Consider the following 27,706-nt stretch of genomic DNA (forward strand, 5'->3'; position numbering starts at 1 on the left):
GGTGACAATGTTTTATGAATTTATTTGTAAAAGTATAGACACTGGAAATTAAAATGTCCTGAGATGCCTCTCCTGCTCCAAGTCGGCCCGTTTGACGTCCTGCCCCCTTAAACCTAACTAACCTAAGGACATCACACCATGCTCGAGGCAGGATTCGAACCTGCGACCGCACCAGCAGCGCGTTTCCAGACTGAAACGCCTAGAACCGCTCGGCCACAACGACCGGCTTTACGCGACTAGAGAGAAATTTGAATAGACATCACGTTTCAGATGTAGAAACACGCCTACCAACTTCAGTTCATGTCACACAAATCTTTCTTGGTGTTACGATCTTTTTTCCGTCAGTGTATTTATTTCTATTGTACAACGCATAAGTAGTTGCAGATTTTTAAGTGTTTGTGTAGCTTATTATTTTCATTTTAGGATTTATGTCCAGCGTCCAGGACCAATGATTCGGCCCGGATCTACGCTTCCGGAACTACCGTCTGCGACACGTTTGGCTCTAAGCTGTTGACTAGAAACGGAGACGCAGCATGCGTAGGCGAGCTGTCCCGAAAAACCTGTGTGACACTACGCCCCAACGGCCTCGTTTGTAAATAAACAGCGCCCTTGATCGACGGGTTCAACTGGGTGGCATGCGGGAGATGTTTGCGGCGATAAGCGGTGACTACGTGCGTCCGGCCTCGGCGACGGCGCCTCACCGTCTCGATTCCGGCGCCTACGAGCAGAGACGCACATGTGATTTTGCAGTTGCACAATAGTTATCGGAGAATAAAGCACAGGCTTTATCTCTGTGGGGCTCAGTAGACGCGCCTCCAGAGAGCCGACAACATGGATGTTGCCCGCTGCCTGCTGTGGCTCCTCGCCGCCTTGCCGCGTGAGTTCCCGCGGTCGCGCCGCTAGCTGCTAACTTCCAATCGCTTCACCGTGCCTATATCGCACAGCTCGCCCGTCAGCAGCTGACTGTCGGCTATTTGCCGTCATTTCCGAGAGCCTTCGTTATTCAGTATTAAAGACTGCCTCACACGTTAACCGCACTGGGAGGTATATTGTCAAGAAATAAGCAATGACTTAGTGTAAAAACTCATCTCGGTCCGCAACCTGCACCGACAGTAGATGCTATAGGGGCATTGTAGCAAAACTGGTTTCTTTTCTATATTCGGAAACATAAGAAAACAGAACAGATTAACTGAAAAGGTTATCCTTCTCGCTGTAGATGATTCACACAAAATGTAGAATCATACAAATTGTCTCATGATCAGGTATGTGTATTTCATGGGCTAAGACGACGACATCAAAGTAAATTGATTCCAGGTTTGAATCGAAGGAATTTCCTCCCGCTGCCTTCAACATTTTTACATTTATTTTCGGAGTCAAAATGTGGCCTTTACCGAAAGTAATTATATATCTTATCAGACATTCTGCAACATGAGTTATTTCGTGTTTTTAAATTTTATTTTGCAACAAGTGCACTAAAAGTTTGCGGTGTGTTTGAGTACTTTACTGAACACAAGCTGGTCGAGTTCCCGAGTTCGAGTCTCGGTCCGGCAGACAGTTTTAATCTGCCAGGAAGTTTCATATCAGCCCACATTCCACTGCAGAGTGAAAATCTCATTCTGAGGACATGTGGATTGTCTACGTTGACAGTAAAAATTGTGGTCGAGCGGTTCTAGGCGCATCAGTCCGGAACCACACGGCTGCTACGGTTGCAGGTTCGAATCCTGTCTCGGGCATGGATGTGTGTGATGTCCTTAAGTTATTTATGTTTAAGTAGTTCTAAGTCTAGGTGACTGATGACCTCAGATGTTAAGTCCCAGAGTGCTTAGAGCCATCTAAACCATTTGGAAAGTAAAAATTGTATTTGTGATCAGTTCAATGTTTGTAAAGAATTTCCTCACTCATAGCTGTTATAGTCCGTGTTGCAAGAAACCGAGAGGCAAGATAGAAATGTCCTCACCATTCTATAACTTTTCTTATGATATTTGCAAAAGCACTAGTCTACTCAGATAATTTTTTCAATATTCTTTTGTGCACCTAAAAATATACTCTTAAGTATGTGAATCTGTTTCATTATAATGCAACAGAATTTGCAAAATGGTGTGTCTCAAGCAGGACTGCAGATTTTAGTTTCCACCGCGGCTAATAATTAGGCCATTATCTCATTGCAACAATTTCAGTAATCACTCTCTTATTTCCCCGATTTGTAACAGTGACTGTGTTAGTTCGTTGTGAATTTCATAATAATAATAATGCATAAAGTCGTTGACACATAAGAAAATCAGATGACTTGTTTAGTATCACCACTTTCTCATCTACTTTCGCAAATTTACGGTGGGTTAAATATAAAGAAAGTAAAACGCCGTTCCTCTTACCATTTTTTAAAATGTACTCAAAATTATCCTATGATTATTCGTGTCTCAGCTTCTTGACGGCTCTTTTCGTTCTATCAGGCAGGTTCGTGTCGTGGTTGCGAAGGCTTGATCTCATACTTTCTTTCACTCTCCCTGTCCTCGAATCAAAAGAAAACTCGGGACACGCCACATGCAGTAATTATTTTTTTCCTGCTGTGTTGAGCCGCGCTGTGAGCAATTTTGTTTTCTTGATGCTACCGTCATTTAGTTGACCTACAACCCTGAAAGTACCTAAAGAGCTTCCCTCGAATATTAATAACTTGACGCTCAGAGCGTGCTATATTAATCTGATAATTACTGTATCACCGTCGTCTGCCCCAACTAATGAAATTCAGTCATTGAAATATCCATGAATAACACCTATGGTGCATGTTGATGATACCCATAGATGGGCTGAAAGCAACAAATGAGGTCCAGAATGAGATTTTCACTCTGCAGCGGAGTGTGCGCTGATATGAAACTTCCTGGCAGATTAAAACTGTGTGCCGGACCGAGACTCGAACTCGGGACCTTTGCCTTTCGTGCTTGGATAGCTCAGTTGGTAGAGCACTTACACGCGAAACCCAAAGGTCCCGAGTTCGAGTCTCGGCCCGGCACACAGTTTTAATCTGTCAGGAAGTTTCAACAAATGAGGTAATAATTTCTCAAGATTTAGTTGTGTTACAGACTAGTCATGAAATAATATAGAAACCACGTCGACCACTGCACAGTTTCAGATCACCAACACAACGAAGCAGTCAAAAGCATCAGCGACATTCTGAAGAAACCACAGTTCAGTTTAATGTAATTGCTGTCATATGAGAAAATAATAAAAGCTGTGAAAGGGAAATCGAAGACACCTAAAATAACGATTATGCGGCTCGAGTCACAGTACATCTATGGTCGACGGTATATGCGGTTCCACCACTCTTTTCCTATTTGAGTAACATGTATGGACTGTAAGATTCTATATCAGTCCTAATTTCCCTGTTTTATAGCCGTGGCCCTGTGCGAAACATATGTAGCATGAATCAAATGGGACACTGCGTTTCTACAAATTGTAACTGAAGTAACTTGCTGCACTTGAAAAAAATCAGTGATGAAATTACTTCCTTTTGTAATTATTCTCCTAAATTTGTGATGTGAAAACTGAGTGTTATACCTCTGATTTTTCGATCACGTTGAGTACAAGTGATACGCATTAGAATAAATCAAGATTTTCATCGCACCTTGCTACACACTTCCAGAAATCTCATGGGTTATGTTACCAACGGGTAATGCTGAATCGTGTAATTTCGCTGTGAGAGATAGAGGGATAGGAGCCTATAGGACAGGAAGTGGAGTAACAAAAACAGGCAAGAACGGACATCTAATACCACTGGAATCACAGCTTTAGATTGCTAAAACAACGTCATAAAGACAGTAGGAAGCGTTCCTTTCGCGAAGTCTCTCAACTGTTATCGTGATTTGGGAGTACCCGTGATGACGTCCTCAGCATTTCTAGATACTAAGTAGCGCTGATTTCATGAGAGCCATTTGCGTCAAAGTCTGGACGACTTCCAGCTGTGGGGAAGGGCTCGAGCGATGACGGCCGCTCCATCTTGTGCTGCTCATAAGGCTTCCACAGTATGATGAAAGAGCATCGGGAAACGAGAAACACTGCCATTACTTTGCTAGAAAGAAGATCCATGTTTATTGTTCATTATACATCCGGTTACATTTCCTGCTGGAAATGCAGCTGCGTTTGGCACTCGGCAGGCTGAATAAATAACGACCATTCTGTATGCAATCTTTTTTTTTTTTTTTTCTAAATATGTAGACCAGTATATCAAAAACAACAGACATTAGTGAATAGATAACGTATTTCCAGTAACAGTATTGAATACTTAGATTCATTAGTACAAATGACGCGTTTGTTCGATTACAATAAGTGAAAGTGAAGTGATAGTGATCTACGCGTTTCCTCATGTTACAAGATTCCCGCGCTTTCAAAGAAAATTTTTCGTTGAGACAACATCGAAGTTGTGACTGTGCTCGAACTGAACAAGGACAGAAGAGAAATCTCTCGTGCTTAGATAACTACCCTGGTATTAGCGATGTGATGTGCGGAAACGATGAAAAACCAGAGTGGCTGGAATGGAATTTGATCATTGGGGGGGTAATAGTCCACTGAAGCACCTCACACGAAACAAACATTCCATCACTGAGATAAGTAACTTCCTGCAGGATCAAAAATTAGTGGCCGGCCAGTGTGGCCGAGCGGTTCTAGGCGCTTGTCTAGAACCGCACGACCGCTATGGTCGCAGTTTCGAATCCTGCCTCGGGCATGGATGTGTGTGATGTCCTTAGGTTAGTTAGGTTTAAGTAGTTCTGAGTTCTAGGGGACTGATGACCTCAGATGCTAAGTCCCATAGTACTCGGAGCCATTTGAACCATCAAAAATTACTGTGATGTTGGTGAGAATAAAATCTGAATGTCTCGCCAGCGCCTTGCTCTGCGATGAGGAGTTAATTGTAAGACAATAATCATAAGGAACATTTTTTCTTACTACTCCCCCAAAGTAACAAAATAGTTCAAATGGCTCTGAGCACTATGAGACTTAACATCTGAGGTCATCAGTCCCCTAGAACTTAGAACTACTTGAACCTAACTAACCTAAGGACATCACACACATCCATGCCCCAGGCAGGATTCGAACCTGCGACCGTAGCGCTCACGCGGTTCCAGACTGAAGCGCCTAGAACCGCACGGCCACACCGGCCGACCCACAAAGTAAATGCACGCTATGAACGCTATAGGTATTCAACAATGGTTTGTGCTTGTCGGGTATTGTGGGCTAGGGAACTAATAATTGTTTGCTAGGTATGGAAGACGATCTCGTTTTCTTTGCCGATGTCATGTTAGGGCATGTCGAACAGAACCTCATGTATCCGTTACGTAACTAATAAAAGACAGTTAACCATGTCTAGTGTTTTACATGATCCCTCTACAACATAATTCCCGTTTTCGCAAAATCACAACTTTAAGCAAATATAAATACAACACACCAGCTCTGATAGGCCGTTAGGAAGTGAAATATATATTGAAAAAAGATGGAGGGGGGGGGGGGAGGGGGAGGAGGGGAGCTCAGGAAAGATATATAAATTTTATTTTTCCCACAATTCAGTTGTCACACATTACTGATGCTTGGATTTTTTGCCAAACGTACATTGGCACTTATCCTATATCTAATCTGAGGTGGAAAGACTAACGACCAACAGTGGACAATGATTACTCCTGTGTAACAGGCACCTTAATTCTATGCACTTCGAAAACAGCTAATGTTCTTTGCGTAGCTTTGTGTCACTATATTAAAATAAAGTCCTTTAGAATGAATTCAAATAGCTCACATTTAAGTCTGGTAACAAAATTTTTAATTCGTGCTTTCTCTGTTGACAGTTTTTTGCCGAAACGCTGAATGCCGATCGCTGCACAGGCATCGTCGCATAGTTGGCGGACTGCCGGCAAATATTACGGAAGTACCTTATTCCGTAAGTATGATACATAAACTTTTATAGACACCAGCCGTAAGTGGCCAATAGATTTCACATTTGTACTTATGGTCACTTTACTGTAAACTTAGTGAATTTCCTAGACAGTGGACAATTACAATTAGCTGCGCTTGATACGACGTTATTTCTTCATTCAACTGAGTTAAATATTAACCTATGGATGACTGGTCTTACGGTGTTGTTGTTGTGGTCTTCAGTCCTGGGTGGTTGGTTGGTTGGTTGGTTTTGGGGAAGGAGACCAGACAGCGTGGTCATCGGTCTCGTCGGATTAGGGAAGGATGGGGAAGGAAGTCGGCCGTGCCCTTTCAGAGGAACCATCCCGGCATTTACCTGGAGTGATTTAGGGAAATCACGGAAAACCTAAATCAGGATGGCCGGACGCGGGATTGAACCGTCGTTCTCCCGAATGCGAGTCCAGTGTCGAACCACTGCGCCACCTCGCTCGGTCTTCAGTCCTGATGAGACTGGTTTGATGTAGCTCTCCATGCTACTCTATCCTGTGCAAGCTTCTTCATCTCCCATTTACTCTCTCCATTTGTTTCTTCGTGGTAAAACAGGTAGAAAATGCAAACGATTCACTATTTCCCATTGTCATGTAAGAACCAGGACATAGGAAAGCATATGGACGTCTTCACTTCTTCTGTAAAGAAACAAGGCCAAGTAATCCAGACTGGTGCATCACGTTTGAAAGGAAAACACGACTGTGACGTATTTCCTGTCATCCGTTTACTGTCTTCGACTGCCTGCTTGCGATTAAAGTATATGAATTCTTTGTGCGAATGCCCAAAATGTATTAATCCAATCGTAATTTGCTTCCGAACGACTAGCAAACAGAACATTACACAGTTTCAAACTATTGATCACTTCATATGTTCTTGTCAGAGTTTCATCTTGAAGCTTGTTTCATGGCACACGTTTCGTGTCTCTTGTCGAGCTGTTCCTCGTTTACAAATTTCGAACTGTGAACGAGAGATTCTAAGTACCTTTCGCTAAACACGCGACAACGGCTTTTTGTCACTGAACATGTTTGTTCCTTATCAGTCTTCTGTAAGCATCATTTATATTTCAGTCAACTGCTATGACAATCAATTGCTAAAGCTTTTGGGTTATCTTGGATGTAGTCTAATTTTAATGGTTTGCCCAAGAGGACGAAATAAATTTTGTTACGTCTGTAAAAAGAGGAGAATGTGCTATTACCTGAACGACGACGCAACAAGCGAAGAATGGATTGTGTAATGCCTAGCCTCTATCAAGATGTATTAATATGCGGAAAGAGAATGCCGACCACCATGAATCGCCACAACATTTTTAAACTAATCCTAGTCAAGGAATATTCAGTTCAATGTAAGAAATTATATACTTTGATGGAAGATTGTAGGAAACATTGGGTGTGCGGAAAAAAAAATTACATTTTACCAATTCCATCCAGGAAAAGAAGCTAATAACGACTATACAGGTGAAATTACCTTTAGGAGTATAAAAAATGAACAGGAGTATTGAAAAAGAATACCAGTGAAATATTACAGACAACGTATCAGTTGGCCTCGTTGACTACAGATGTTCATACCAGAAGGGTAAAAATGAAGTGCAGTCTGAAGCAAAATAACCAAAAAAGGAAATCACATAGGATGGTAGATGGAGCACAATCCGTTGGGGATATCGTGTTAAGGGAAAATGGAACTGAGTACACCCGAAGAGAAATTGCTGAGAGATGGAGAAAGAAAGAGAAATATTGGTAGAGTTCCGTGTATCCATCTTATATTTCGAATGGAGAGTAGGATAACGGCCTGTTAGTATATGAGAATTAATGGTAATATCTTCAGCCGTGTGTTTGAATCTCTTTTTCGGTGACACACTGCACCGTCATCAGGCACCTCTATTGACAATAATTGGTCCTATAACCAACTTTCCATGCTGGAATAACGGAGGATATAAATCAGACTTAGAGTCAGCAGAGCTACCCATGCATGAAGTGCCCGCTACACACTGAATTTTGTGCCAATAAAGCGGCCTGATGCCAGAGCGGTGTGTCCGAAACCGGTCGCATTGCAATAAAGAGATTCAAACACATCGATGAAGGTGTTACCACGAATTCTCATATATTGGTACAAGGTTCTCAGAAGAAGAAGATTTAAACTGGAACTGAAAATGGTCAGATGACGAAAATTAAATTGGAGTTCCTATAAGGATCTCTCTCCGGACCTATAAGGCCAACTGATAACTAGCGACAGTATGCGGAATATGAAACAACAAAAATTTTAGCAACGACACTCAAAGCCCCAAAGCGAAGAGGTACGTTTGCAGGTAGTCGCTCGTAGCCAGCAGGTGTGAAAGTGTACTGAGGCTAGACATTGCAAGAGTAACACCTTAGGTCTCTATAACTCCACAATAGTTCTTTGGAACAGACCTTAAAAATTAGAATCCCATTGTGAGTGAGATCAGAGCTTGGCTCCAGACTGTTGCTGACTAGTGCATATGGTGTAGAACGCCAGTAGTCCTGATCTTAACTCTCTTTTCTCAGATTAAAATAATACATTGAGCATAATTACATATAACATACAGCGCAGACGGTTCATACATCTCTGGTAGCTTAAATAAAAGTGAAAATTGTATTTTACTACATTTCTTCTTGCTTTTGACTGCAAAACTACAAATTATTTCCTGGGTAAAAAATGTAGTGCAATATACAAAGTAGGCAAAATTGTAAAATTCACACAATTGCAGTGTGCAATGTTAAAAATCTCTGTATGTATCTGTGCGTAATTTTACATTTAGAATGGTTTACTACATATATTTATTGACTGAAGAAAAGGTTTAAGAACTATTATCTCAGTATAAAGACCCTTAACATATTTTATTTGAAGTGTCATGTTACTGTATATTCGAATTCCTTGGTTAAAATTAGAGATATTGAAACTGAAAGCTCCTGATCTTTCAAAGAAAATCTATATTTTACCCTTATACTAAAATGAGGAGAATGCAGGTTTATGCTAACGTTACTCTTGGTTCTCTACAAACGTAAGCTTTTATGAAGAATTAAGAAACGTAAATTTGAGGGACTGAAATTTTTTTTAAGTTAAGAGTATAAGTATAAATTAATTTTTCACCGTGGGTTATTCTAGCAGTTCTTTGTTGGATGATAAAAATATTTTTTCATTCTCCTACGCCAAGTACTAAAGTGATTTTTATTATGTCACTACGTAAAGTAAGTAGTCTGTGATGAATTCTTCCAGAGAAAGCTTATGGCATCGCACACGGATTTGATTTTTTTTGTCTCACTTGTGTGATAATCGAGATTATTTCGAAGCCAAATAAGAGCACCTCCAATGACAGTAAGGCTTTCTTCGTTTCAGGGCTTCCTGTCTCTAAATGAGACCTCAGAATTTGTTTTTATTCGTATTAATAAGCTATTCCTTTAAAAAAAGGTTGAATTAAGTTTGCTTATTTCTCCATACGTAAGTTCTTCAATCAAATGTTACCAATGAAAAGGAAACGCATTTTAGCTACAGAGTTAACGCTTGATAATTCACTTATGGAGAGAAAGGAACTGGCTCGAGTATGAAATCCCGCGTAGCACTTGACCAATGTTCCAATAACTCGAGAAGTGAATTCTAAGGTTCCTAGTCTTGCGCCCATATTTTCCGTATTCAGGCTCTAGGTTACAGAGTAGTGATTTCCAACCTTTCTGAGACCGTTATCCTCGCGTACAATCAGGTGTTAGCTATTAACCCCCCTCGTTCCCTCACCGCCATCGACAATATCGCCTCACTAACCTTTAAAATGAAAAAAAAAATTACTTCGTACACTTTCATTTTTAAAACGACCTAAGATAAATGATTTTTATGTGTTGTAGGTGCTTTATTAAATCACGAACTAATGAATCAATGAAACAATTGGTACTGCTATTTCTATCTTCTTGCTACAGAACTATGAAGCAATTTCCAGTAAATCGTAGTGCTACCTACATCTCCTTCCGAGAAAATGAAGCTAATTATCCACATTGAGAGTAGAAACATGTCGCAAAACATGGTTCCTTTGCACCACTCATCTTCCTTGCGATACCTGCTTCAGCGGCAACCTGCACCCCTATCTAAAACAACCAAATTAAAATGTGGGCACTACACTTAGCCCTACTTTTGCTAAATCACTTGATTGCTGGACTGCTTGATTCTGAACTGGCAGAAATTGGAATACTTCAGGCTGCCAATGCTTTGTATGTGTCGACTGCCTAATAATAATAATAATAATACAGAGTAGGTGGAACAGCAGTATAGTAGCCATTACTTACTGTTGTGTTGGGATGTAAATTAGTTGGTTTGTTGTTGATAAATTAATAACGAATCAATTTCTGATAAAAGTGTAGTTAGTGGCAACTTACGTAATCAGTATTACAGTATTACGAAACAGTGATAATATTAAAGATCCTTTAAAAATAATTTACTTTCGTGACCGAAGCATAATTGAACATCATTTTTCCGGTTCAGAAAATTAAAATTTACCTCTAACGGTGTTATTACCACCAGGTTTGGGACCACTGTGACAGAGTGATTAAATTTAATTAGAATGCCTTTGATGTCACACTACTCAGGATATGCACGCGAAGTTTTGAAATCCATAATCATTTACATACTTCAGGAAAGAGGTCAACTGCTCTGCGAATATGGTAAAATTTATAAAAATAATTTTTAAAATAAAAATAAAATATATTACCTCCTTCATCCGTTTTCTCATTTAAAAATTCATTGATGGCATAAAAAAGATAATTCTTATTTTTTCTGTCAGAGCTTCCTGTTTCATCGTCTTTTTCCAAGTCGATGTTCGATCCTTGCAGTGCAGTTTTATTTCTTGTCGTGAGCAGAAACTTTGTATAAATGCTTACTTTAAGTTTCTATGCCGGCCGGTGTGGCCGTGCGGTTCTAGGCGCTTCAGTCTGGAACCGCGTGACCGCTACGGTCGCAGGTTCTAATCCTGCCTCGGGCATTGATGTGTGTGATGTCCTTAGGTTAGTTAGGTTTAAGTAGTTCTAAGTTATTGGGGACTGATGACCACAGATGTTAAGTCCCATAGTGCTCAGAGCCCTTTGAACCATTTAAGTTTCTATGTCTTCCTTTTGTTTCAGTTGTCGCTACAGTTAGATGGAAAACACATGTGTGGTGCTGTTATTATAAACGAAAACTGGGCAGTTACTACAGGATACTGTTACAACTTGTAAGTAGCAAAAACATCTGCATGAATTTGTTTACCATTCTCAGTTAACTTCATTTCTGTTATGAAGCAGAGCTTCAGCCAGTTTCATGATTGTGATCGATGAAATCTAAACATTCATTATCTCTAGGTTATACCACAGCAACAGTAACACTTTGCAAATGCATGTTTTACGGCGATGTGCGTTAAATGTCACGGTTTCTTGTATTGTTGTGTTTAGGGCTGTGCCAGCACAGAACGCGACCGTAAGGGCGGGCTCCAGTGTTCGGGAGACAGGTGGCAGCGTGCACACTGTTGAAAGATTTGTGCCACATAGTCACTACGTCCCCGCCTATTCGGACTACGACATAGCAGTACTTAAGGTATGAATGTATCACTACTTCTTGTAGAATAAAAATAATAGTAACGACCAATGAAAATGGAGTTACATTCCTTCTTAAACCTGCGCTTCGCTATTTAAGTGCGCTATATTATGGGTTTGAACTGACCTAATGTGGTGCACGGCAAGCGAGAAAAATTTTGGGATTCACCATACCGCGATTCGTTTCCATCAGTTAATAGGCATATTTAATAACAGGAAATCGGTAAATGTTTGTGAAATGAATATGCTTTTCGCACTGATTCATTCTTAGATAACTACGTCTGGGATACACTCTACTAATGATTTTAGAAAAGTTAAGACACCCAAAGAAAAGTTTATAATAATAAGGAGACTCAGGAAAGAAATTAATTTTTGCATTCTTAAGCTTAGGGACGCTGTTTATCTCTGAGCAGTGAAAACTTACAGCGAAAGCAGTTCTCACAGTGATCTGTGTTCACCCATAAGATAAATTAGTGACACACAGGAATCACCGTCCAGTGCAAACGAGGGTGACTGCTAAAACCATAGTGGAGTTGGCTACGGGTTCCAATCAAATCTTAACCAATCTTTCACAGTTCAATATGTTACCTCAAAACCATCCTCGTGAGCAAGTAGTCAATTACATGCAATAAAATAATCACACGCAAAACTAAACAAAAACGTATGGACATAACAGTGAAATAGAATTCGAAAAGTGGTATTTTGGAGAGGCCCCAAAATGCTAGGCAGCTACCCAAGGTCCAAAAGGAAACTAAAAAAATTAAGAACTCAATGAAAGATCGTAGATGTCATGCAAAATTGTTAATGCTGTCCGGAAACTGTGAAGAGAAAATATAAAAACAGTGGGCCAGGATAGGCTGCCAATGACAAAGGACGCGATCGGGAAATACATATAAAATGTTAGGAAGAAAATCACGAGAAAAATGGCTACACACTTGGATGGGACTGTTAACAGAATTAATTGCTAATGTTGACCACGTCCTCTGCCGAAGGCAATGTAATTAATGTTTTATAAAAGTTTTAGTGGCCTACAAACGCACGCAAATGTGAAAATAATGTGGTACTAACAAGATATTCAAATTAAAACATGGTACTGCGTGATTTGAATTTGACAGACAGAGTGTGCAAGGTCTGTCTGTACAGCTCCCCTGGACGGCCATTTTAGATGAATATGTAAATGAATTTTAAGGACTGTTGATGCCGTGTATAACGGTCATGTAAGATGAATGTATAATGTTTATCCAGGTCCGTGGAAGTTGTGAATATCTGTGTGCTTGTGGAAAACATAGCATCAGAAATCGCAAGGTCTTAACGAAGCACGAGACTGAGAAATGAGCAAGTAATAAAGTCTCAACAGGTACTCTATATGGTCGAGCCATAGCAGTTGAGCGGGGTTCTTCGTGAATGTAGCTGATCGTATCGTGAAACTGCAGACCGCAGGGGGTACTATGCCAGTATATTTACATTTGTGTATTTATCAGTACCACGCCAGCCATCATTCGATGTGTGTCAGAGGTTGTTTTTGTTAGCACTACAATTTTCCAACTAACCTGTGACGATCGTCAAAAGTACGCTGGACCAGACACTGTCAGGAAGCCGTCGGCTTAAGGGCCGTGCATTCGAACGTCAACGTTGAGCATGCCGAGTTTCTGACGTCATGGCGTGGAAAAGCACGGTGAGGAGTCTTTCCGAACGTGTAGAGCAATATCAAGAACGGCAAATATTCTGAACGTACGTTCGAATGTAGACCAATAAGGTGGAGAAACGGCACCCTCGTCACATTCACGGCATCTCTTTTCAGTACTGAGTCTGGAGACGCCATATTAGCCTCAGTTGAACTCATATTTGGTGGCTTTTATATTACAACTTACGTTCTATGAATATATGCCGTTTCGAAGCATCAGAAAACTGATCTTTCGAAAACCAGTCGTTTATCGGTACGATCTGTTGTGACAAAACGACAGGAAACGTCGTATTGGTGGTTAAATAATTTTCGAATTGTAATTTGCGTGTTATGAAGGTATGCCATTCATAGGCAAAGGCACATTTAAGATCCATGTAGAATGTGTGAAATCTTATGGGACTTAACTGCTAAGGTGTTCAGTCCCTAAGCTTACACACTACTTAACCTAAATTATCCTAAGGACAAACACACACCCCAATGCTCGAGGGAGGACTCGAACCTCCGCCGGGACCAGCCGCACAGTCTATGACTGCAGCGCCTTAAACCGCTCGGCTAATCCCGCGAGGCCAAGATCCATGAAAAACACATTTTCTTGGTACAGTTCGTTATAATTAAATATCAGTTAATAAGATATAGTAAGATATGTGCGATTATAGCCATCAGAAGATGGTAACCTACAAGGCAAGGTCGCATGATACAAAAGTTCGGTATAGTGTAATCAATAGAGATGCAGAGTTACAAAGTGATGTGTGGTATGTTGCAGGTTTGCGTCTCATCACGCCCTTTTTTCCCCCTTTCCGCGTTTTCTAATAGGTTCTCAGATTTTCGTTCTGTTTTAGTACGACTATATTCTATATATTGGACACTATGTAAATATAATTCTCCTCTCTCTCTCTCTCAGTCTCTCAAGAATGTGAGTATATTCCGTTCGGAGCCGGCATCGGTGGCCGAGCGGTTCTAGGCACTTCAGTCCGGAACCGCGCGGCTGCTACGGTCGCAGGTTCGAATCCTGCCTCGGGCATGGATGTTTGTGATGTCCTTCGGTTAGTTAGGTTTAAGTAGTTCTAAGTCTAGGGGGCTGATGATCTCAGATGTTAAGTCCCATAGTGCTTAGAGCCATTTGAACCATTCCGTTGGATTTATCTACAAGAGAGCTTGCACTCGGTAAGATATTTTGCGTATTATTGCTTAGTCTTCTGTTTCACATGTTGTAAGGTTTCTGCTACTGAATAGAAACAACGATAGAATAAGAATGACCTTAGGCCATTACTAAGAAGTGATAATTATGAAATAATTTTTAACTTATATGGAAGACTATTGTATACATGTATCGCACTATTTGTAAGGGAATTTTTGTAAGCTGATGTTCTTACTGACTGTACACGGAGCTTTCCTTTTTGCCTTATAACATGTTCATGGATACTTAAGTTTTTATTTATGTATACTACCGACAGAACAATATAAGGAACATATGAACAACGGAAGATATGTGCATTTTAATAGTGCTGACATAGGAATTTTACGCCCGTCCATTTCGTAAACAAACTGTGTGACTGCAAGCCATATACAACCGACAACTGCCGCTGGAGTGCTCTGTGATTGCGTGTAGCACGCACAAGCCTCATCGTTTTTTGAGCGTTCAGCAACACGTTGAGCTCGGCACGCTCAAAGTTGACGTTCGAATGTTCGGTAAATGTGCCGTTGGCTTAAGGCTCTTTATGAGCTCGAATGTGCCGGATTTTAACGTCATGATCGGGAGAACTAACATGCTGCGTGACTCTGCCTGGAGCGGATGCTCTCGGAATTTTAACAGAAACCTCTCGGCGATTCATAACGCCTCTTATACGGCTCTTGTAACGTCTGCCATATTCTTCGACAAACATCCCCGTGACGCTCTCGAGCATGCTAAACGAAACCGGGAGGAAACCTGCAACTCTTGCATCAAGTATTTCTATCTCCTGTATTAATCCTACACGGTAAAGGCCCCACACTGATGATTATGTAAGTTACCTCTTTCGTGGGTGGAATATTGATGCATGTATAGAGGACGTGGACCCGAGAAGGTAGAAAAAAGGGGAAACGTCAGGATTTAGAATGTCATAGACGATTAGGTCATTGGAGATGGATCACGAGTTCGAAAGAGAAAATGTCTTCGTTGTGTGACTGTAAGAGGATACGGAATTGCTCAGACAGAACTTTCGTTCCGTATAAAGAATCATAGATCGTTCTAAATGTAGAAAAACTTAAGTTAATGCAGTTGAGTAGGGAAAACGACGTTGTAATGTTCTGATACAGTCGGAGTGATTAAATATCTAGGCATAACGTTGCGAAGCGATGTGAAATGGAACAAGCTCCTAAGGTCGGTAATAGGGAAGACGAATGGTCGAGTTTGGTTTGTTGGAGGAATTTTAGGAAGGTGTAGCTCATCTATAAAGAAGATCGCATACAGTACATTAGTCGACGCAGTCTTGCGAACTGCTCGATTTTTTGGGATCCCCACATGGTAAGATCCAAGAAAATTTTTGTAGCAATTCAGAGACGTGCTGCTATATTTGTTACCAGCAGGTTCGATCAACATGCCAGTGTTATGGAGATGGTTCGTGAACTCAAATGGGAATCCCTGGAGGAACGACGACGTTCTTCTCGCGAAACACTCTTCAGAAAATGTAGGGAACAGGCAGCTGACTGCAGAACGATTTCTCTGCCAGCAACATACATGTTGCCCAAGGACCAGGAGGAAAAGATAAGAGAAATTAGGGTCCTTACGGGGGCATGTAGACGAGTGGAACAGGAAAGGGAATGACTACTAGTGGTACAAGGTACCCTCCGCTATGCTTGCGGAGTATGTAAGTATATGTGTGTGTAGGGGAAGAGAAACGGCCTTGTCCTTTGCTTTTAAGAAACCATTTGCCTTAGTAGATGTGTGAAAACCACATGCCGGCCGCGGTGGTCTAGCGGTTCTAGGCGCTCAGTCCGGAACCGCGGGACTGCTATGGTCGCAGGTTCGAATGCTGCCTCGGGCATGGATGTGTGTGATGTCCTTAGGTTAGTTAGGTTTAAGTAGTTCTAAGTTCTAGGGGACTGATGACCATAGATGTTAAGTCCCATAGTGCTCAGAGCCATTTGAACCTTGAAAACCACAGAAAACATAAATCTGGATGTCCAGACAGGAATTTGAACGCCCACTCTCTTAACCACGTCGTCCTCGGTGTGCGCGAGGAGAACGGATCAAGTCGTATACCTAGCAGTTGACCACAAAATGTGACACAGGCACAAGGTTCCAAGCAATACGTGATTGCACTTACTTTGGAATGTTGTACCAGGTATCTGCTGAAGTAAATATGTGGCTCTGTCACGTGCTGGAGACAGCGATTGCCATTCTGAGTCATTTCATTACTGATTTCTCTAAGTTATCAATGATACCCGATGGCTGTCCACACGATCACGTTTCCAGCTTGTCGAGTATGACGTTACAAAAAGTACGTGGATCCTGGCGACCTTCTGATGCATAAGTATGACTCAAAATATTCAAGATATTCGAAAATATGACCTGTTAGCAGCTTGGACGCCACTTTCAGCCTGAAGCATACGAAATACACACTAATTACCTACAGTACTATTGCCCATCTGCCGTCTACAGCATACAAGATAGGTGTAGTTTCTCGTGGAGTGGATTTTATTAGCGGGTGGTAAGTGGACAGAGAAGTATGGCAACAGCTGTTCACGCAAAAGTCATGCAGTTCCTACAGATTACGAGGAAGTTGTATGTGATCTCAGCACGTGCGCTCAATGATATACCATATGTGTTTCAACAGGATTAATAACTGGCAGATTTGAGTACCAGGACATGAGGTAGAACGACAACTGTAGTCTTCAGAACCACTGCAGGACAGTTCTGGGCTTGTACGCACACAACCGTTCGGTTGAAATGCGACGTATCAGGGCGCGAGAGCCATCCTAACACACGTCAGTTACGCTACAGATTTTCAGTGAAAACGGGTGGTGGTAAGTTCCTATGGAACCAAACTGCTGAGGTCATCGGTCCCTAGGCCTACACACTACTTAATCTAACCTAAACTAACTTACGCTAAGGACAACACACACACCCATGCCCGAGGAAGAACTCGAACCTCCTACTGAGGGAGCCGCGCGACCCGCAACGCGCCTCAGACCGCGCGAGTGAAAACGGGGTTCTTACGCCCACGTTCTTGAACGAAGCGAAACATACATCGTCTTGTCTTCCACTAGTTGTATCAATATCGTCGTTCCGCTGAAGACAGATGGTAATGGCCGCAGCTACCTAAAATACGAAGAACTCGAGCTTTTCCACCACATTCACCTAAATCAGAAGGCCATCACAACCTGCTTATTGACAAAGTGGCTTAAACGAACAACTTTCACTACCGCCTGTACAAAGAGCCGGTGCTCTGATTCCGTTTTGCCGATGTGGCGGAGCGGTTCTAGGCGCTTCAGTCTGGAACCGCGCTGCTGCTACGGTCGAAACTTCGAATACTGCCTCGGGCGTGGATGTGTGTGATGTCCTTAGGTTAGTTAGGTTTAAGTAGTTCTAAGTCTAGGGGACTGATGACCTCAGATGTTAGGTCCCATAGTGCTTAGAGTCATTTGAACCATCCTTTTTGCCTCTATCATCTTTTGTACTTTTACTGTAGCATATCCCTATCCTTCACATTACTCAAACATATTCATTCTTACATTAAAGGAAGGAAGATTAGGGTTCAATGTCACATCGACAACGAACCATTAGAGCCAAACCACAAGCGCGGATTGTGAAAAAGTGGGAAACGAAATTGGCCGTATGCTTTGCAAAGAAACAATCCAAACATTTTCCTCGAGCCATTTAGGAAGACCACAGAAAACCTAAATCTAGAAGTCCGGAAGTCAATTTGAACCGCTGTCCGCTCGAATGCGAGTCAAGTGTCCTGCCGCCACAACGCCTCGCTCGATCCCCATAGTAAAGGGCTAGCCAAAATGTTCTGGTTGGCCAGTGTAATGCCATTTCCAGCTAGCATTTTGAAGTGGTATGCTGGACAAATGGAAGGGGTGACGTTGAGGGACAACATACGCTTACCCAGAAGGTACCTGTAACTAGGACGTGCGGGTACTATCAGTTATCATATCCATTGTCCACGGCTCATGGTCTAGCGGTAGCCGGCAGGGGAGCTCAGCCTGTTCGGTCAGCCGTCCAGCCATCCTCTGTAACAAAAAACCGAGTAAAGTTTTCATTCAGGGAATTTGAGAGATGTAATGCGACAGCCGCACAGAACTGCATAAGAAAAACGACGAAGAAACAAATAGAAAGAAGACAATAAACAGGTCAGCGTTGCTGCCTCTAGATCCTGCGGTCCCAGAATCGATTCCCGGCTGCGATGGAAATTTTCTTCGCTCGGGGTCTGAGTGTTTGTATTGTTCCGATCATTACATCTCATCGTCATCACCTCGCAAGTCGCCCAAGTGGGATCAAATAGAAAAGCTTGCACTAGGCGCCCGAACTACCGCAGGTGGGCCTTCCTGGCCAATAATGCCATAGCATCATTTCATTTTTTTTATCGTCTCCGTCTTAGGAAATCTGTAAAAATCTAAGTTCTAATCTTCCTCTGGAGACTCTACTCTCAAAGAACTCTAAGAATGTGGCTCCAACCCTACACTGCTCCGACGAGGTTCCCTCTGTAGTACAACGAAACTCAGTTCTTTCGTTGTCGACTAAATCGCAAGACATTTTGCTGACTGAACAAGTATGAGCAACAGTCGCTCAGTAATTGGCCTGCTAGTGTCCTTCAACAATTTGGACCAACGACCTGTGATCTAGAGTAGACTTGACAGACAGTGCCATAAGAATATACCCATTTCCTCTTTTATTTTATTTCATGACTAACTGAGCACGCGGCGTTGCATGGGTATGTATGTATTCCAATCTTTTATTAGTCAGTATCCCTCTTTTTCGGATCATCTCCTCCTTCCACCTCTCCGACCACTTCCTCCTCCCCCTCTCTCCGTCTATCTCCTCCCCCCACTAAGTCCATTTCTTCCTCTCCCCTGTCTTTGTGTGTCCCTCTCATCTCCCTCTCTGTCCGTCCATCTGCTCCTCTCCGTTCTCTCTCCATCACCACTTTATCATCCCCATCAAAACAGGAAGTTGGTGGTTCTTACCCCAACAATATTTCTTTCTAGGTAGCAAGTAATAAATGTACCAAGTGTGGTTGCAATCAATGCAGGAGTTTAAGAGGAGCTTTTTTACCTTAGGTTTTGCACGGGTACCCCACATGTCACATACATTTCAAATATATTTCACATATTTAACAGATATTTGTACACATATTTCACCTGTATCTCTAGCGAGTTTCGCCCTACAGTTTCGTTTTCCTGCACCTCCGGGTTAATGACGTCCTATCTCCTGAACTATGCGTCGTACAGTGATACAATTTCGCAAGAAGCTTCAGTGGTATATCTGAATACTGTCTGAAAAACTTGCGGAAAGGGTTAGTAGTAAATAAGTAGTAAATTAAAAATCATGCTTGATGCGGCAGTTTTTCGCGCGTGTCAGTGTTTATGTCGTTATATCTCCTTAGATATGTGTTGCATAATGATATTATTTTGCAGTTCATTCATTTATACATGTAGATAATGTTTGCGAAGTTTGTTGCGAATAGAGACTACGAGGAAAGAAGCAATAAATTAAAACGTCACGCATGATGCGGCAATTTTTCTCGTATCTCATTGTTTATGACGTCATATTTCCTGAAATATGTGCCGTACAATGAGATATTTTTGCAGGTACATTCAGTGATATAAACGAACACTGTCTGCAAAATGTGTTGCAAATAGACCACGTAGTAAAGCAGTAATAAATTAAAACGTCGTGCGTGAGTAAGCAGTTGTACTGCATGAACAGCGAGAATGTATTAACCGATAAACTTCTATTCCTTTCTCTTATCATTTTGTGCGACGTGGGGGGGGGGGGGGAGAGAGAGAGAGAGAGAGAGAGAGAGAGAGAGAGAGAGTTATGTGCATAGTTTGATGCAAGTCTGCAAGTCTCTGAGTGCTCGCATTCTCAAATCCTGGATGAATATACTCTGGCTATTTGCGCGTCTTTACGCTTCTTTTTCGCCTCTACTCCCACCCCTTTGACAGGCAGGTGGTTGTTAGCCCCACAGTGGTGCCTTCCAAACAGTAAGTAATATACACTCCTGGAAATTGAAATAAGAACACCGTGAATTCATTGTCCCAGGAAGGGGAAACTTTATTGACACATTCCTGGGGTCAGATACATCACATGATCACACTGACAGAACCACAGGCACATAGACACAGGCAACAGAGCATGCACAATGTCGGCACTAGTACAGTGTATATCCCCCTTTCGCAGCAATGCAGGCTGCTATTCTCCCATGGAGACGATCGTAGAGATGCTGGATGTAGTCCTGTGAAACGGCTTGCCATGCCATTACCACCTGGAGCCTCAGTTGGACCAGCGTTCGTGCTGGACGTGCAGACCCCGTGAGACGACGCTTCATCCAGTCCCAAACATGCTCAATGGGGGACAGATCCGGAGATCTTGCTGGCTAGGGTAGTTGACTTACACCTTCTAGAGCACGTTGGGTGGCACGGGATACATGCGGACGTGCATTGTCCTGTTGGAACAGCAAGTTCCCTTGCCGGTCTAGGAATGGTAGAACGAGGGCTTCGATGACGGTTTGGATATACCGTGCACTATTCAGTGTCCCCTCGACGATCACCAGTGGTGTACGGCCAGTGTAGGAGATCGCTCCCCACACCATGATGCCGGGTGTTGGCCCTGTGTGCCTCGGTCGTATGCAGTCCTGATTGTGGCGCTCACCTGGACGGCGCCAAACACGCATACGACCATCATTGGTACCAAGGCAGAAGCGACTCTCATCGCTGAAGACGAAACGTCTCCATTCGTCCCTCCATTCACGCCTGTCGCGACACCACTGGAGGCGGGCTGCACGATGTTGGGGCGTGAGCGGAAGACGGCCTAACGGTGTGCGGGACCGTAGCCCAGCTTCATGGAGACGGTTGCGAATGGTCCTCGCCGATACCCCAGGAGCAACAGTGTCCCTAATTTGCTGGGAAGTGGCGGTGCGGTCCCCTACGGCACTGCGTAGGATCCTACGGTCTTGGCGTGCATCCATGCGTCGCTGCGGCCCGGTCCCAGGTCGACGGGCACGTGCACCTTCCGCCGACCACTGGTGACAACATCGATGTACTGTGGAGACCTCACGCCCCACGTGTTGAGCAATTCGGCGGTACGTCCACCCGGCCTCCCGCATGCCCACTATACGCCCTCGCTCAAAGTCCGTCAACTGCACATACGGTTCACGTCCACGCTGTCGCGGCATGCTACCAGTGTTAAAGACTGCGATGGAGCTCCGTATGCCACGGCAAACTGGCTGACACTGACGGCGGCGGTGCACAAATGCTGCGCAGCTAGCGCCATTCGACGGCCAACACCGCGGTTCCTGGTGTGTCCGCTGTGCCGTGCGTGTGATCATTGCTTGTACAGCCCTCTCACAGTGTCCGGAGCAAGTATGGTGGGTCTGACACACCGGTGTCAATGTGTTCTTTTTTCCATTTCCAGGAGTGTATATGTACCAAGTTTGGTTGAAATCAGTACAGCGGTTTAGGAGGAGATACATACATACATTTTTACAATATGCTTATGGATAACATAATGGCACTGATTTGAAATTCTAATCTTTTGGTAGAATCACTGACAGTCAGTTATAAATTATATTACTTTGTAAGTTTTTCAATGAACTGTTTATAGTCTCTTGATTAAATTTTCTTTATATCCAGACGAGTGTATCTATCAGAATTCCTTCAGCATTGAGAGCAAAATTCACTAAATTGCCACTGACATTAATCATACCAAACTTCAGCACTGTGACAATGTAAATAATCTACGCGGTTGGTCTCTGTTCATCATCAGAAAAGCTAATCAGATGGAAGAGGCCTGTCTGTTATGAAATCTTGACTAGCATTCGTATAAACTTACCACTGTCGAATCTGTACAGCTCTGCAATACCATAAAACGTGATTGGCAAATGCTCATTTTTCTTTTAATGAGTCACAGTGCCATTATAACCAAAAAATCGAGACATTGTTCTCTCAAAAAAAAGTTGTGAGGACACATTCATTGTTCATACACATATCAGAAGCTATGATTTACTGCAAAAAGGTTGATCCGTTAATTCTGTTGCACGAACTGCATATCGCACTCCTGCTTTCCCTCTGTTCAGTGACTCTTTTGCAACTGATGAGGATATTCGGCTTCGATTGTTCTACGAGTTCATGTACGCTGATGAATGCAGACACGATTCAGGCGTCAAATCGAAATACTTGCACCTAGCGCACACACGGCAAAATGACCACTTTAGGCTGCCAAAATTCAAATATGTTATATAATATGTGCATTTATACTTAGAAATTCTTCTGACCTTAGGCTTGATGTGTATTCAGACTTGACAAGATTCTGAAAGTACCTACCAACCCAAAAGGTGATTTATATGTAGCTAAAAATGAAAAAGTAGAATGAAAATCAAATTAGTATATTTTACTTAAAGTTTACAGACAGTAAGACAGTTAGTATCTCTCATCATAATTATCCATTATTCCGTCGTCGTCGTTGTCGTCGTCGTCGTCGTCATCATCATCATCATCATCATCATCATCATCATCATCCATTGTTTCTTCGTCACCATTATCTTCAAGCATTTTCACAACAGGTTCTTCTAACATTAACAGTACCTCCTTAGGAAAGGGTTTTCTTTTTTTAATGTGCCTCCTCCTCTTTGGCGCAATGATAGGATCTGAAGCTATCAGCATCCAGAGGACAATATCCGTATTGGTACGTATTCTTGAAGTTTTCCTTGCATGGAAAAGTCTTAAACCCTTATATTCTTTCTGACTAGATTCCAAGACATCTTCTGAAAAAAGCCCCACAGGCAAAGGTAGTTCCTTTATTATGTCTGCGCCCTGTATTAGCAGCTTGTGCACAGACGCACTCATTTTACCGAGCGAGGTGGCGCAGTGGTTAGCACACTGGACTCGCATTCGGGAGGACGACGGTTCAATCCCGCGTCCGGCCATCCTGATTTAGGTTTTCCGTGATTTCCCTAAATCGTTCCAGGCAAATGGCGAGATGGTTCCTTTGAAAGGGCACGGCCGAATTCCTTCCCCGTCCTTCCCTAATCCGATGAGACCGATGACCTCGTAGTTTGGTCTCTTCCCCCAAAATAACAACAGCACTCATTTTGTACCACTTGTACGTTTCTAAACTGATTTTTGCTGTTTCGACGCAATAACTTTTAAAATTACTGTAATTAACATTAAATCAGCAAGACAAAACGCTTAGGATGTTTGCAAATCTTTTTATAATTTCGGGCTCTAGACCTGTTACAGTCGTAGATTTCGTGGGCTGTGAAAAAATTTTCTTGCAGTATTCCCGTCATTGGAGTTACCTCCTCCTTGCATGGGCTGGTCTACCACTAATCCCATTTCACGATAGATTTTAGTGGTTATTTCTTCCTTTCTTCTTTTTATATTTTCTTTGACTTCTTTACCTCTTGCTTGCCACTGCTTCAGTTCCAGTTTATATTATATATGTAACGAGTACTCGTAACATCTAAGGTATGAGTGTAAGACAGATATCCCAAACTTAAATGAACTAGTCGTAGAATATTGTTTTTGCAAAAGTTGAGAGCTCTCTTCAAAAGATTTTTCAGGCCTTCCTCTGGGTTTTTTTCACGTGTAAATCTTCGTTTGTGGTTGTAGTGCTTAGAGCTGGCAAGACCATGTCGTTTTTTAACCATTCTGAATTGGGTTTGGTAAATCTTTCCATATTCCAATTGGATTTTTTCCAATTTGGTAGCAATTTTGAGACAAACACTTTTAAAATTGACTTAATTTTACATACACTGTCTTTTGACTGTTTATATTCACTAAATTTATCCAATATGTGAGTCGTTAATCGTCCTATACACTTAGACTGTGATTGTTTGTAAAAGTTCTCCTTTTTTAACACTAAAACTAGATTCATTTTCCTCATATTTAATTCCGAGTAACTTGGTCCACTCCGACTACCCGTATAGAAAAGAGTCTGCTGTCACAATGCGTTGGTTTGAGTTCCTAGAATTTACAATACTAATAGTCAACAAATGCACAAGTGTAAATATTTAGGACAGAAAGCGGTATTAAGCGGAACTTTTTTTGAAAGTCTAAGGAAAAATATTTTTAATAAAATCGTCATTTACTATTAACAAGGTTTAAAAAATTGAATTGTAACGTTGTCTATTTAATGAACACACCTGTGGCTTCCACCATGATAAATATTGAGATTTTCGCATGAGATGATCAAACAATTCACGTTATAATACTTTTGAGTTTCGAATGCACCTTGCCTGTCAGACCCTTACACGCCTTTATTGTCAACGTAACTAAGGATATTTTACGGCAGTGCGATGGACCAGTTACCTGAGGTGAAGAATACAAGGACGTTTAGACCTAATCTATAAGTGTGAAAATCGATTTTTGGCCGCCTAAAGTGGTCATTTTGCCGTGTGTGCGGCGAACGGTCTACCCGAATGGAGGCCCTAGTCACACGACATTTATTTTTATTTATCAGGAAAAAAAAGCTGCAGGACGGGTGGCTCACAGCAGTATCTGTACTGATCCGCCAATGAGTTATCATTACTTTATAAGTTTGTAGTTTGTGCACAGTCCTAGAGCAGATGGCACTGACTAAGGGGCCCCCTGACGGGGCAATATCCTCACCCTCCCACCTGTGAAATCTGGAGTACAGAGATTTTATTCATTAGAGAATTCTCACACACTTTTAGAAGAGAGTTAATAACTGCAAATTCTCTGGGATATACTAAGTTCGAGCTATGCCGGTGTGAGTTAATGAATCCACGAAATCTAAATGCAATAGCTAACAGAATAATTTACCAGCAGATTAGTTGCACAACTTCAAATGATCGCGATGAATAAACATAAGGTGACAGTCCGTCCCGCACTTTTTGGGACAGTCACGATGTTTTCACCTCTGTCCCGAATTTTTCCATTATCCTTCATTAGATTATTTCACCTATACCTGTATGTATCGGTTGTTGTTGTTGTTGTGGTCTTCAGTCCTGAGACTGGTTTGATGCAGTTCTCCATGCTACTCTATCCTGTGCAAGCTTCTTCATCTCCCAGTACCTACTGCAGCCTACATCCTTCTGAATCTGTTAAGTGTATTTATCTCTTGGTCTCCCTCTACGATTTTTACCCTCCACGCTGCCCTCCAATACTAAATTGGTGATCCCTCGATGCCTCAGAACATGTCCTACCAACCGATCCCTTCTTCTAGTCAAGTTGTGCCACAAACTTCTCTTCTCCCCAATCCTATTCAATACCTCCTCATTAGTTATATGATCTACCCATCTAATCTTCAGCATTCTTCTGTAGCACCACATTTCGAAAGCTTCTATTCTCTTCTTGTCCAAACTAGTTATCGTCCATGTTTCACTTCCATACATGGCTACGCTCTATACAAATACTTTCAGAAACGACTTCCTGACATATAAATCAATACTCGATGTTAACAAATTTCTCTTCTTCAGATACGCTTTCCTTTCCATTGCCAGTCTACATTTTATATCCTCTCTACTTCGACCATCATCAGTTATTTTGGTCCCCAAATAGGAAAACTCCTTTACTACTTTAAGTATCTCATTTCCTAATCTAATTCCATCAGCATCACCCGACTTAATTCGACTACTTTCCATTATCCTCGTTTTGCTTTTGTTGATGTTCATCTTATACCCTCCTTTCATGACACTGTCCATTCCGTTCAACTACTCTTCCAAGTCCTTTGCTGTCTCTGACAGAATTACAATGTCATCGGCGAACCTCAAAGTTTTTAATTCTTATCCATGGATTTTAATACCTACTCCGAATTTTTCTTTTGTTTCCTTCACTGCTTGTTCAATATACAGATTGAATAACATCGTGGAGAGGCTACAACCCTGTCTCACTCCCTTCCCAACCACTGCTTCCCTTTCGTGCCCCTCGACTCTTATAACTGCCATCTGGTTTCTGTACAAATTGTAAATAGCCTTTCGCTCCCTGTATTTTACCTCTGTCACCTTCAGAATTTAAAAGAGAGTATTCCACTCAACATTGTCAAAAGCTTTCTCTAAGTCTACAAATGCTAGAAACGTAGGTTTGCCTTTCCTTAATCTAGCTTCCAAGATAAGTCGTAGGGTCAGCATTGCCTCACATGTTCCAACATTTCTACGGAATCCAAACTGATGTTCCCCGAGGTCGGCTTCTACTAGTTTTTCCATTCGTCTGTAAAGAATTCGCGTTACTATTTTGCAGCTGTGACTTATTAAACTGATTGTTCGGTAATTTTCACATCTGTCGGCACCTGCTTTCTTTGGGATCGGAATTATTATATTCTTCTTGAAGTCTGAGGGTATTCCGCCTGTCTCATACATCTTGCTCACCATATGGTAGAGTTTTGTCAGGACTGGCTCTCCCAAGGCCGTCAGTAGTTCTAATGGAATGTTGTCTACTCCTGGGGCCTTGTTTCGACTTAGATCTTTCAGTGCTCTGTCAAACTCTTCACCCAGTATCGTATCTCCCATTTCATCTTCATCTACATCCTCTTCCCTTTCCATAATATTGTCCTCAAGTACATTGCCCTTGTATAGGCCCTCTATATACTCCCTCCACCTTTCTGCTTTCCCTTCTTTGCTTAGAATTGGGTTTCCATCTGAGCTCTTGATATTTATACAAGTGGTTCTCTTTTCTCCAAAGGTCTCTTTAATTTTCCTATAGGCAGTATCTATCTTACCCGTAGTGAGATAACCCTCTACATCCTTACATTTGTCCTCTAGCCATCCCTGCTTAGCCATTTTGCACTTCCTGTCGATCTCGTTTTTGAGACGTTTGTATTCCTTTTTGCCTGCTTCATTTACTGCATTTTTATATGTTCTCCTTTCATCAATTAAATTCAGTATTTCTTCTGTTACCCAAGGGTTTCTACTAGCCCTCGTCTTTTTACCTACTAGGTCCTCTGCTGCCTTCACTACTTCATCTTAAAGCTACCCATTCTTCTTCTACTGTATTTCTTTCCCCCATTCCTGTCAATTGTTCCCTTATGCTCTCCCTGAAACTCTGTACAACCTCTGGTTCTTTCAGTTTATCCAGGTCCCATCTCCTTAAATTCCCACCTTTTTGCAGTTTCTTCAGTTTTAACCTACAGTTCATAACAAATCGATTGTGATCAGAGTGCACATCTGCCCCTGGAAATGTCTTACAATTTAAAACCTGGTTCCTAAATCTCTGTCTTACCATTATGTAATCTATCTGAAACCTGTCAGTATCTCCAGGTTTCTTCCATGTATACAACCTTCTTTTATGATTCTTGAACCAAGTGTTAGCTATGATTAAGTTGTGCTCTGTGCAAAATTCTATCAGGCGCCTTCCT

At 42.0% G+C, this 27,706-nt stretch overlaps 1 protein-coding gene across 1 annotated transcript in view; it reads left to right on the top strand.

Moving 5' to 3' along the window:
* Window positions 1–742: 742 nt before the first annotated feature.
* The window catches only part of LOC124556485 (trypsin-1-like), a 33,896-nt gene continuing 6,932 nt past the window's right edge, over window positions 743–27,706 (top strand). Inside the window, exons 1-4 of the mRNA XM_047130440.1 lie at window positions 743–877; window positions 5,829–5,920; window positions 11,061–11,149; window positions 11,367–11,508. Coding sequence (XP_046986396.1) covers window positions 832–877; window positions 5,829–5,920; window positions 11,061–11,149; window positions 11,367–11,508 — 369 coding nt within the window. The 5' untranslated portion in view covers window positions 743–831. The remainder of the gene's footprint in view (window positions 878–5,828; window positions 5,921–11,060; window positions 11,150–11,366; window positions 11,509–27,706) is intronic.

This window comes from Schistocerca americana, chromosome X, assembly GCF_021461395.2.
Source record: "Schistocerca americana isolate TAMUIC-IGC-003095 chromosome X, iqSchAmer2.1, whole genome shotgun sequence".
Lineage (NCBI taxonomy): Eukaryota > Metazoa > Arthropoda > Insecta > Orthoptera > Acrididae > Schistocerca > Schistocerca americana.